The 13,716-nt window shown below is 33.3% G+C and overlaps 1 protein-coding gene across 1 annotated transcript; it reads right to left on the minus strand.

The window, feature by feature from the left end:
• Positions 1-953: 953 nt before the first annotated feature.
• On the minus strand, positions 954-12,503 carry LOC141405429 (23 kDa integral membrane protein-like). Its single transcript, XM_073989728.1, has 4 exons — positions 12,273-12,503; positions 1,697-1,888; positions 1,451-1,615; positions 954-1,377 (listed from the first exon to the last, which is right to left on the minus strand). Exons 1-4 carry the CDS (start codon positions 12,330-12,332, stop codon positions 1,108-1,110), a joined length of 687 nt encoding a protein of 228 aa, XP_073845829.1. The 5' UTR covers positions 12,333-12,503; the 3' UTR covers positions 954-1,107.
• Positions 12,504-13,716: the final 1,213 nt, after the last annotated feature.

The raw sequence follows: 13,716 nt of genomic DNA on the forward strand, positions 1-13,716 counted from the left end.
CAATTGTCGGTAAAATTAAAATGCTTATAATTTTGGTAATTACCGATGTTTTTTCGGTAAGTAAGCGATGAATAAAATTCAGTCGTAAGGTTATACCGATAGCAACAGTGTTGTCAACTTTAATTTGAACATTTTATTTATAATTTTGCGTTTTAATTTTACCGATTTTTGTCGGTAACTCAAAAAATATGTTAGAGAATCGCACTACAGATTTGGATATAGCTCCATACATTTGAATTCCTAATTACTGCTTAATATGTTTAAGACATTGTCATTATTTGCACTTATTTTTAATGCCAATAATACTGTAAGTAAGCAGATAATCGAGCCATGTTTAATAAAATACTGCTTAGTGTAGTACAATTCAACTGTTTTGCCCCTCCGAGGAACATTGAAGTGACGGTTGAGCTAAGTACTTTCATTACTAAAGGGATTTAGTTATGCCATATTCGAAGTAGTGTAGGGTACCAAATGTTAAAGGAATATGTAGTTTTAACAACAGTGGTTGAGAATATAGTTTTAAAAATACCGTTGATAACTTCTAGCTACTTCTACGCGGCATCAATAAAGCAAAATTAACACAAAGATTAATCGATTTATGTAGTTCTATTTGAAAACCACAGGTATGATTTTTAGAAAGAATATGTGGTAAAACCTTAAACTGTCGTACTTTACTGGAATTCTCCGCTAACGAAGTAGCGGGCACTTGCTAGTAATTATATAATAACGAATCAAATATTTATTAATTATGACCAATTTTGTAGGTATTTAACAAAATCGGTTTAAACCGGTTACCCGTTTTGAACCCGGTTTTTGAAAATATTGAAAATGTTGGTTAACCGAAAAAAGCCGGTTTTTTGACACCCTATGTATGGGAACGTAAATGTGCAAAAGTGGTAAACATTTTAAATATATACTTTTTAGTTCTGTAACATAAATATTATATGTTTGTATTGTAGTGTACTTATCCATTATCTTTATAAATAGGTGTATAGTTTATTTTAAATCAGATAACAAAACTTAATATTTAAGACAAATTACATATAGAAACTATGTATAAGTACTTATTTCCCGGACACTTAATTAATGGCCACCGCTTTTTGGCATTTACATACTGTGGCGTGATTTGCGTATACTGCTCATTAGGCAGCAGGCAAATGTGAGTGCCACAAGTTCTACAATTGCAACACCAATTCCAGCATAACGAATTATGTTGATGTTAGTTGACCAGAAGTCTCTAAATTCTTTACGGCAGCCTGGTTTAAATTCATAGACAGTGGCAGGACAAGCATTATTCATTGTACCACAGCATGAATTTGGAACTGTTAAACCATTGGAAGTGTAGTCGTTAGAACCGTTAAGTCCACAACATTGGAACTAATGAAATAAAAGTAAAGTGGGCTGTTAGAAAGTGATATGTAATAGGTGAGAATATTATGCCAGAACTTACGGTAATTTGTAAAGCGTCCATAGGATAACCATTAGTCTCATTGTTTTCATTCCAAACGGTAGTAACCACTTTATCCATAGAGTTTAAGAAATCAGTGCGTTTGACAAACATCCAAACCACCAAGGCAATTTGCAGGCAGAATACAATGAACATGAAAACTGCATACTGGAAAAATAGAGACGGATATTTATTTATAGATATTCACTTTCAGTTTACACCGTCCTCAATAGTGAGCGGTCTACTTACAATGGATGTGCAACAGACACTTTCGCGTATCGCCCCACAGCAACCGAAGAATGCAATCACAAAGATAATGCAACCCAAAACTATTATAAGAATTGGGATGATGTCAGTATTTATTGCATCACTAAAGTCTGAAAACCCGCCAACATTATTGACCATAATAGATCCAAGAACGATCAGTAATATTCCACATAGCTGAAGAAAGGAGAAAAGCATATAAATTAACATAAATAAATTTAATCAATTGGTAACAGCCGACTCGTACAGCCGATATGCACAATCACATTACTAGCCAAAAGTCTATAACTTTTGAATGAGTAGAGATATATTTCAATATTGTTTAATACTTATTTGAACAAGTCACACTTAAATCTTTTCTTCAATTAAATAAATATCCATAAAAATTTGACCACTGGGTGCTGCCGGTTGTGGTTGATTTGATTATTTTAATACCCTTCTCCAAGAGATGGGGGGTATATTTATGAATACTATGCCATTCCGTTTGTAACATTTCGAAATATTCGTCGGAGAACCTATAAAGTATATATTCTCGATCAGCATAACATGTTATGTTGTTTATGTCCGTTCGTCTTTTGAAATCAAGATACAACTCTCAATATTTAAGATAGAGCTTCTTAATTTTTTACTATTTCTTTTAGGACATTTGGTATTGAAAATGTTTTGAATAGCCCTTATAGAACAGTGCCGCCTACTGAAATAGCTTAAATTTGGTATTTTGTCTTCGTTGAAGATATAGAAAACTTCTATAGATAATTGTAGGTATATGTTATAGCCCCATAGGAGATACCTCCAGACTTTTGGGTATTTTTAAGGTTTTAGCCACGTCATCTAACCAAAATGGTATTTAATCTGTGCTTGGGGTATAAAACATTCCTCGGGAGAATTGTCGGTATAAATCCACATTTTCCTATAGCCCTTATAAAACAGTACCTCCCGGCACTTTCCCCAGAATTTTTTCAGTACAGGTTCTCGCTTGAAAATAAACCGCATTATCCTACCGAAATGTTTAAATTTGTGTACGTTGTTTTCGTTATTTCTGCAAAGAATTTTCGGTATAGGTCCACGTTTTAATACAGCCCCATATGACGGTACCCCCGGATTTTGGGAATTTTAAAGGTTTGGAGCCACATTATCCAATGGTAATAGCTGAAATTTGCTATTAGATTTCGCTGTGAGTATAAAACATTTTAAAATATTCCGGCAAAGATTTAGGGTTCATTTTATTTTTCATTATGGTTTCTGCTGCATATTTTTTTGTGAATTTAAGGGCTATTACTAAAAAATGCTTGGAAACACGTAAAATTTTTTAATAATTTTTTTTTCGCAAATTTATTGAGGTATCTACACAAAGAACACAAATTCTGTTAGTGATAATTGGATATTCAAGCTTATTTTAATTATCGGCGATTTTTAGAAATGTTCTAGTTATTAGACGGAGGAGGTGGAAGATACCAAACAACGATCAAAGCCCAGGACTTATGTTGGTCCCTCTTTCGTCTCAAGTGGACCGTGGTGTTGCCTGGGAACTTCCATTAATACCCGTTTGAGGTTTGAGGCCTTGATGTCAGAAGTGATAATTTTTTCAGGCTCATATCATCCAAGCCGTTAAATTTTATTTGAAACTTGAAGGTCCTTAAACTCCGGGATATGTGCGTTCTTATTTTTGATAGGAAATGATATTATCGCCTTATAGTTAGTGCAATGGAATCGGACAATCGTAAATATCACAAACGATTACGCACTGTATTACAGTTGTGATGAAACGAAACATGGGTTAGGTGTTGGATTTATGGTAATTATAATTGTTCCACAAGGGAGACTTCTCTCATATCAATGATTGCACCCCGATTCATATTAGCTCAATGATATGTGACCTACTGTTTGTCGCCGAGTCCGAATGACGCACAGTGGTGCCGCTTCCTTGTAAACGTGGACAAAAATAGAAGGAGTTGACCTAAGATTATGATACAAGTACTTATGAGGCATAGAAATGAAAAATACCAACTTTGGTCCATATCGGTTCAGATTTGGATATAGCCCCCATATATATCTTTCCCCGATATTGATATTACTCGCACAATTTTAAAAGAATAGCCTCCAAATTAAATATCTGATATTTTCTTATCAGTTTTGCCGATTTTGACAAAAATCAGATTTAGATTTGGATATCGCCCCCATATATATCTTTTCCCGATTTTGGACGAAATCGGTCAATTTTAATTGAATATCCTTCAAGTTTAATATGCGATGTTTTCATAGCCCGTTGATCAGTTTTATCGATTTTAACAAAAATCGGTTTATCATTCTCCGATGTTGCTATAACTCAGTCAATTTTAATTTAATAGCCTTCGAATTTAATATGCGATCTTTTGCTTCAATTTTACCGATTTAAACAAAATTTTTTTCAGATTTGGATGAAGTTCCTGTATATAATGGAACTTTTGCTTTTAGTAGTAGGGTTTTGTCTTTATCTATAGGAATTTGGCCTTGCTGTCTTTAGCAATATTGTAGCCCTAAACTAGTAGGACTTATCTCTAGAAAAAACCACATAAGAAAAACTCCATCTAGGGCATCAAAATCTATAAAATATAGAAAATTTTACATAATTGTTGAAATTCTGGTCAGTATCGGCTAAACTATTGGGAGTTGAACCAAGTAACAGTTTGCAAAAATCTTCCAAATAAAGTTCTCAACAATTCTTTAAAACATTCTGAAACTCTAAAATGCTTACTTCATGTTGTTTCAGCGGTATTTTCCATCATATCTTTTACAACACGTATTTCAAACACAGTTCACACCAACAGTTTATTCTCGCATTTCGGATTTCACTACATTATTGACATTTTTATTAAATCGTCGTTGAAAAATGTACTGAAAACAACGGCATAGAGGCATGTTCTGAAGAGTTGTGTATTACATTTCAGGGAATATTTTTCCAAAAGATAATATTCAGAAAAAATTAACGGTTTTGGAGATACGTTGCGAAATATATAAAAATTGTGGAATTTTTGCATATATTTTGAAATTTGAGGCAATAAATGTAGTTTTTTGAGTTCATTATTTCTCCAAATATTTCATTCTTGTCCTTATCTACAAATTTGTTTCAGAGGTCAGAAGAAGATTCGGGTTGGTTTCAGAGATATAGCCCCGAATTTCTTTAAAAACTTAATATTTAACCATGTTTAGATGGGGTCATAAAATCCGAGCTGGATCAGACACAACAAAACCCAACTAGGGTTTCTGGTCATTTGGGTCTGTACTTTCAAAAAATCTTCAGTTCGAATTGTTTGCACAAGATCACCTTTAAAATGTTGCACAGTGTTATCATAACAATGTAAAATTTTTAAGGCCAATGGTCACTCTTTATTATTTCCCAACTCAAAAGTTGTAATATACTCTATGTCTAAAATTATAGAATTATACAATATCCCACTCCTATCAAAATAGTGGCATTAACTATCGGCAAAATTATTTCAGATTCGAGCTTTTTTAAGTCAAATAAAATGGTAAAATGAGGCAAAATCAGGAAACTTGCATTTTTTGTTCACACTGTTTATGCAAATGTGATTGTGTGTCAAAGAATTGGATTTTGTCGGATGTAATTTTTGCATAATTTTATTCAAAAGGGATGTGTGTTTCATGTACCAAATGTACCAACTGCAATTTTTAGATACACTCCATGAAAGAAGCGAAATTCGTGAGTAATGTATAACATGCTATTACTTCAATCAACATAACAGTACCATATGTATAAACATTTTATGTAAACTTTTTTGTTCACAAAAAAGAAGGCTATTAGCCACTCTTTAGTTCCCAATTAAAAAGTTTTAATATTTCTAATAACTTGTTTAAATGCAGTTCCATGAACATGGTCCTTTTTGGTATAAATTTTAATAAAAGCTAACTACGAAAAATGTTTGAGGAGCTATAACTTTATAGTAACACCATATATCGATAAAATTCTTTCACGATTGTCCTATTTAAAATGTTCTCTATAAAATAAAACCATGAAATAATAAAAAAAGTCGACAAGACATTTTTCGATTTTTGTCCACCATTGTGCGGCGTGTCTTATGAAAATCGTCGATTTTTTTTTGTTTTCCATTCACATATTTTGTTTTTGTTCATGTTCTTTTGTTTTCAACACATTTCAATTATTTTCTCACTTATCTTTACAAAAATGTCAAAAATTTGTCTTCCCTACTGTCTGTGAAAAAATTATGGACAGCTGGGAGACAAACGACAAATGTATGTATGTGTTAGTAAATCAGAGTTGTATTTGAAGACAAACTGTCTGGTGTAAACGCCTAGTTAAGATACCAGTCGTAGAGAAGTTGTACATGGCTGAAATACTCAGGAAATGTCGCTAACATTACAGAGGGGTACTTTACCACCGTTGGCCGGCGAATCGAACCCACGACCTGCAACGTGCAAGGCGGGTGTGCATACCATTGCATACCATTACCCTCAAAAAGGTATTATGAAAACATCATTGAAAAAATCGGGTCACTTTTCATTATTTAAATAAAATACAAAAAAATCGCTCGATTAAAAATAAAACGCAGTTTACTCTCAACATCTGTTGTGAACGGACAAATTTTTACTCAGCGCACCATATTTCGGACAGTGTGACGGTGAGGTCATGACAGCAATTAATCTATTGAAGAACAAATCAAGACCAGTGTCGACATACTAATATCCTCAATCTGCTATATCACGTGCACAAGAAAGGAGACAATTCGCTTTGTGCCAACTATAAAGGCATAAGTCTCCTACACATCGCACTCTACGCCAAATCATCGAGAAGACAAATGGAAAACAGATCGACACATACCACCTATTCGTCGACTATATGACCGTCTTCGACCGCCCAATAAGATGAAAGTTATTCAAAGACATGTGTGAGTTTGTCATTCAAAAGGGATGTGTGTTTCATGTACCAAATGTACCAACTGCAATTTTTAGATACACTCCATGAAAGAAGCGAAATTCGTGAGTAATGTATAACATGCTATTACTTCAATCAACATAACAGTACCATATGTATAAACATTTTATGTAAACTTTTTTGTTCACAAAAAAGAAGGCTATTAGCCACTCTTTAGTTCCCAATTAAAAAGTTTTAATATTTCTAATAACTTGTTTAAATGCAGTTCCATGAACATGGTCCTTTTTGGTATAAATTTTAATAAAAGCTAACTACGAAAAATGTTTGAGGAGCTATAACTTTATAGTAACACCATATATCGATAAAATTCTTTCACGATTGTCCTATTTAAAATGTTCTCTATAAAATAAAACCATGAAATAATAAAAAAAGTCGACAAGACATTTTTCGATTTTTGTCCACCATTGTGCGGCGTGTCTTATGAAAATCGTCGATTTTTTTTTGTTTTCCATTCACATATTTTGTTTTTGTTCATGTTCTTTTGTTTTCAACACATTTCAATTATTTTCTCACTTATCTTTACAAAAATGTCAAAAATTTGTCTTCCCTACTGTCTGTGAAAAAATTATGGACAGCTGGGAGACAAACGACAAATGTATGTATGTGTTAGTAAATCAGAGTTGTATTTGAAGACAAACTGTCTGGTGTAAACGCCTAGTTAAGATACCAGTCGTAGAGAAGTTGTACATGGCTGAAATACTCAGGAAATGTCGCTAACATTACAGAGGGGTACTTTACCACCGTTGGCCGGCGAATCGAACCCACGACCTGCAACGTGCAAGGCGGGTGTGCATACCATTGCATACCATTACCCTCAAAAAGGTATTATGAAAACATCATTGAAAAAATCGGGTCACTTTTCATTATTTAAATAAAATACAAAAAAATCGCTCGATTAAAAATAAAACGCAGTTTACTCTCAACATCTGTTGTGAACGGACAAATTTTTACTCAGCGCACCATATTTCGGACAGTGTGACGGTGAGGTCATGACAGCAATTAATCTATTGAAGAACAAATCAAGACCAGTGTCGACATACTAATATCCTCAATCTGCTATATCACGTGCACAAGAAAGGAGACAATTCGCTTTGTGCCAACTATAAAGGCATAAGTCTCCTACACATCGCACTCTACGCCAAATCATCGAGAAGACAAATGGAAAACAGATCGACACATACCACCTATTCGTCGACTATATGACCGTCTTCGACCGCCCAATAAGATGAAAGTTATTCAAAGACATGTGTGAGTTTGTCATTCCTGACCTATTTAAAATTTGAACTATTGCTTAGTATCGAAATCCGATCCGATTTTCACAAATTTTTGTAGGATTCCTTTTTTATCCACCACAATTTTTTCATCGATTGGACCATAATTGCGGAATTTAGGGAATTTTGGTGAAAATGCACCTTTGGCCCCATACAGATTACTATGGTGGCACGGGTTAACGTTGACCGATGGCTAGAGTTGTGCCAATTGAACTATATTTAACGACCTAGTTCACTATCTAGTCCAATGGTTTCCGGTCGTTAGTTTGTATGACGTTACTAATACGTTTTTGAATTAGGACAGTGAACCCAACTCTACCGATCGCGATAAAATTTCATATACAAGGTTTATGGATCAAATAGGAAAAATTTAAGCATAGGAGTTTCAAAAAAAAATTTTTTGTTAGTTAATGTATATACGTACATGATGGAATGATCTCCAATTTGGTATAAAAATAGATCCCTGATAACATTTGCAGTATCAGATTTCGATGAGTAATCATTTGCAAGTGTAAACTACACACATACATACATATATGTATATACATATGTATATCTTTATCATTGCAGGAACATTGGTATTAATTAGTTTTATCTATGAAGCAAAAATGGTAATTATCAGTTGTTATCATTGATGAATTTCCGTAGTATGTATGTATGTATGTATGATGTATTTGTTAAGTGCAAATAACAACAACAGTATGCTCTACGTTTTATATTTTGTTGTGGTAGTAAAATGCCTCACAAGTACTGAGAATATCAGGAAACTTAGATTGACATATTACCCTTAAAGTTGCATACATTCATATCTTACATAGATGATATCCCTGAAAAATTTCTTATAATTGGAGGACTTCACAGATGACAATATACGAAATTATATTCTGTTAATTTGGAGCAGAAACAAATTTCAGACAATTTGTTAATGAGCTCATGAGTCATGCTTCTAAAGCTGAATCAACAATTTCCTATTTGTTTTATTTATTCAAATTTAAGATATGTAGTTCTTGATAGATCCAACTGCAATTCATAAGTTTGAACAGATTGTTCTTAATTTGGGGCATTGTTTTTATTCAGCAACTTTTTTCGTCAAGTGAACATTTTAGCATTTTTCTTTCTATAAAAAGTAAATTAAATTAATTATATTTTGAAATTTTGCCTGTTAGGGCGAAGATCATTTTTTTTAATGATTTTATTAATTTTCTCGTTTAGAGTTAAGCTTAATGATCTGAAATTATTTGCAAGTGAAAAAGGAAAGCCATGGACTCGAACCCACATAGTCACCAAATTACGTTACCTGGTTTCATTGGTGGTAAAGCAAATCTTCGGACGTATCGACTATGTAATGGCTTCTCTGTCCTAGAACTTATCGTTTTTCAAATGCAAATGTGTTTTTGTACATTAACGCGGATACTTGGCCACAGAAATGTATTCTTCATGACAAACGCTTTTTGCGCTGACTTTGAAGTTATGAGTTGGCTTTGAACGCTAACACGCCATGACAACATTTTTTGATATGTTTTTCAAGGACGTGGGTTCAAATCCCAGCCGGGCTCAGCCTGTTTTTTATTTTTTGAAATTTTGCCTTTTATGGCGAAGATCATTTTTTTAATGATTTTTGTTAATTTTCTCGTTTAGAGTTAAGCTTGATGATCTGAAATTATTTGCAAGTGAAAAAGGAAAGCCAAGGACTCGAACCCACATAGTCACCAAATTACGTTACCTGGTTTCATTGGTGGTAAAGCAAATCTTCGGACGTATCGACTATGTAATGGCTTCTCTGTCCTAGAACTTATCGTTTTTCAAATGCAAATGTGTTTTTATACATTAACGGATATTTTGGCCGTTGAAATGTATTTTCTTCACAACAACCGCTTTTTGCGATGCCTTTGAAGTTATGAGTTTTGGTATGTTTTCAAGGACGTGGGTTCAAATCCCAGCCGGGCTCAGCCTATTTTTTATTTTTTGAAATTTTGCCTGTTAGGGCGGCTGGGATTTGAACCCACGTCCTTGAAAACATATCAAAAAAAAATGTTGTCACGGCGTGTTAGCGTTCAAAGCCAAAACTCATAACTTCAAAGGCATCGCAAAAAGCGGTTGTTGTGAAGAAAATACATTTCAACGGCCAAAATATCCGTTAATGTATAAAAACACATTTGCATTTGAAAAACGATAAGTTCTAGGACAGAGAAGCCATTACATAGTCGATACGTCCGAAGATTTGCTTTACCACCAATGAAACCAGGTAACGTAATTTGGTGACTATGTGGGTTCGAGTCCTTGGCTTTCCTTTTTCACTTGCAAATAATTTCAGATCATCAAGCTTAACTCTAAACGAGAAAATTAACAAAAATCATTAAAAAAATGATCTTCGCCATAAAAGGCAAAATTTCAAAAAATAAAAAACAGGCTGAGCCCGGCTGGGATTTGAACCCACGTCCTTGAAAAACATATCAAAAAATGTTGTCATGGCGTGTTAGCGTTCAAAGCCAACTCATAACTTCAAAGTCAGCGCAAAAAGCGTTTGTCATGAAGAATACATTTCTGTGGCCAAGTATCCGCGTTAATGTACAAAAACACATTTGCATTTGAAAAACGATAAGTTCTAGGACAGAGAAGCCATTACATAGTCGATACGTCCGAAGATTTGCTTTACCACCAATGAAACCAGGTAACGTAATTTGGTGACTATGTGGGTTCGAGTCCATGGCTTTCCTTTTTCACTTGCAAATAATTTCAGATCATTAAGCTTAACTCTAAACGAGAAAATTAATAAAATCATTAAAAAAAATGATCTTCGCCCTAACAGGCAAAATTTCAAAATATAATTAATTTAATTTACTTTTTATAGAAAGAAAAATGCTAAAATGTTCACTTGACGAAAAAAGTTGCTGAATAAAAACAATGCCCCAAATTAAGAACAATCTGTTCAAACTTATGAATTGCAGTTGGATCTATCAAGAACTACATATCTTAAATTTGAATAAATAAAACAAATAGGAAATTGTTGATTCAGCTTTAGAAGCATGACTCATGAGCTCATTAACAAATTGTCTGAAATTTGTTTCTGCTCCAAATTAACAGAATATAATTTCGTATATTGTCATCTGTGAAGTCCTCCAATTATAAGAAATTTTTCAGGGATATCATCTATGTAAGATATGAATGTATGCAACTTTAAGGGTAATATGTCAATCTAAGTTTCCTGATATTCTCAGTACTTGTGAGGCATTTTACTACCACAACAAAATATAAAACGTAGAGCATACTGTTGTTGTTATTTGCACTTAACAAATACATCATACATACATACATACTACGGAAATTCATCAATGATAACAACTGATAATTACCATTTTTGCTTCATAGATAAAACTAATTAATACCAATGTTCCTGCAATGATAAAGATATACATATGTATATACATATATGTATGTATGTGGGTTCAAATCCCAGCCGGGCTCAGCCTATTTTTTATTTTTTGAAATTTTGCCTGTTAGGGCGGCTGGGATTTGAACCCAAGTCCTTGAAAACATATCAAAAAAAAAATGTTGTCACGGCGTGTTAGCGTTCAAAGCCAAAACTCATAACTTCAAAGGCATCGCAAAAAGCGGTTGTTGTGAAGAAAATACATTTCAACGGCCAAAATATCCGTTAATGTATAAAAACACATTTGCATTTGAAAAACGATAAGTTCTAGGACAGAGAAGCCATTACATAGTCGATACGTCCGAAGATTTGCTTTACCACCAATGAAACCAGGTAACGTAATTTGGTGACTATGTGGGTTCGAGTCCATGGCTTTCCTTTTTCACTTGCAAATAATTTCAGATCATTAAGCTTAACTCTAAACGAGAAAATTAATAAAATAAATTAATTATAATTACACCACAATTTAGGAAATCCTTTACATATGGATTGAGTAGGGTGCAATATTCTGAGTGTTATACTGAAATCTCAGAATGTGAATTTTATTTCCATTAGCACAATTGCCATCTAATATGTTTTACAAAACATGCGTCACTTGTCAATTCCACAAAATATCTGTCAAATAAATGACGTAAATTCGCAAAAACACCTGTTTTAAGTGCAAGAGTAAAGTGCGTTTTCGCATTGTTAAATACCTTTTTCTATCTAACTTCAGTAGATCCATTCTGTAACTTTTAACAACCATCGATATCTTACAAAAACAGAAAAAAATAAACAATATGGATAGTTGTAAAAAGTTAGAGAGTATGCCTACAGATACATGTTTCTTCGAATTGTCCTTTCAGTCATGTCCATATTCTTTTTTGTTTTCAACGCACATACATTATTTTTTTATTTTCTTTCACTTACCACAAATATTAAATTAAAAATATATAAGATATATTTCACAATATGTGCCATGCAATCCATTTTGATTTAATTTAGTTTAATATCTTTTTTAAAAACAAATTCTCGATAATAAATGTACACCTAATTACTTTAATAAATTAACTGTACAGATTTTGGTTCCGCCGTATTAAAATAGCGGTCGACGTCGTTGCGAATCGTTCGAATATTTTTTAGTATCTAACAAAGAATGCTTTGGATGAATCCAAATATTTCATTGAAACTAATTTGCACAGACAATTCGTGTATCTTATCAAGTCTGTTATCAGAAGGTATAAAAAACGAACAGAAAAATCATTAACTTCATTCGGACCGAATACAGTATACCCCTAAAATAAGGAATGTTTATGGATACATATGTAAATTGAAAACAAGTAAGAAAAGTCTATAGTCGGACGGAGCCGACCATGGGATACCCTATACCACTATCCCTGGACAATCGTTCTCCACGGAACTTCTTTTCAATGATTGTTAAAATTTAATGATCAAATATCAGAGATGTAATGTATAATACTTATGACCAAAACCAAAAGGTTATCTAGCATGACAAAGACATTTTTGTAGCAGGAAAGGAAAATTTAGTTCACAAAAACTAAAATGTAATGAAACTCACTTATGTAGTACTACTACTTCCGTTGTTGAACCGCTACGTTATTGAAATTTTTACCACTTTCACATAAAAGTTTCAGTCCATTTAACCCGTTAAGTATTATATGATCTTCACGTTGGTTTGTAGCTTCTTCTTCATCATAAACTCAAACTTTGTTTAAAATTTTGCGGGTTATTATTTTGACCTACAGAGACGCTACATGTCGAGATATGAATTTTGGCATACCAAATAAGGGGTCTAGGACGAATATTTCGTGGTGTTACATAAACTTTTGGAGAGACAATATGTAGCATGGATAAAAATGTGGTTCTCTACACAGAACCCATTGTATATTAGGCAGTAGGGCCGTTATCTAGCAAACACTTTATTGCAATTTACATCAGAGGAAAGGTCAGTAGTTTTTTTCCATATGTAGGCTACTTTGCGAAATATATATGTCTTCAAGGAATTAAAATATCGACCAAAAATAAAATTTTTATATTTTTCATACAAAAGTAATGGTCCATTTCACCCGCTAAAGAATGTCAGATCATCATTCAAAATTGTAGGCATCTTTTTCGAAATATACTCTTACCCGGTGCAAAATTTTGTGACTATTGTTGTATAATTGCGATTTCTAGCGAGTTTATTATTACACTACAAACAAATAACGGAATATATTAGGCTGTAACTCTGTTATCTGATCATGCACACCAACATAATTGGCATCAATTGAAAGGTCAAGCGTTCCACTTTCAAGTATATCTCACTTGTCCGGAAAGTCAATTCCAGGAATTAAGATATAAGCTGTATATTAAA

This window comes from Musca autumnalis, unplaced genomic scaffold (genome assembly GCF_047663935.1).
Source record: "Musca autumnalis isolate F117 unplaced genomic scaffold, ASM4766393v1 scaffold_5, whole genome shotgun sequence".
Lineage (NCBI taxonomy): Eukaryota > Metazoa > Arthropoda > Insecta > Diptera > Muscidae > Musca > Musca autumnalis.

What these genes read in the sequence shown, in the direction of transcription:
- LOC141405429 (XM_073989728.1), bottom strand. Translation starts at nt 12,332, where the DNA reads ATGGATTGCATGGCACATATTGTGAAATATATCTTATATATTTTTAAT. An exon ending in TTTTTAATTTAATATTTGTG is followed by an intron (nt 1,889 to 12,272) that starts GTAAGTGAAAGA and finishes TCCTTTCTTCAG; the next exon opens with CTATGTGGAATATTACTGAT. An exon ending in GTGTCTGTTGCACATCCATT is followed by an intron (nt 1,616 to 1,696) that starts GTAAGTAGACCG and finishes CTATTTTTCCAG; the next exon opens with TATGCAGTTTTCATGTTCAT.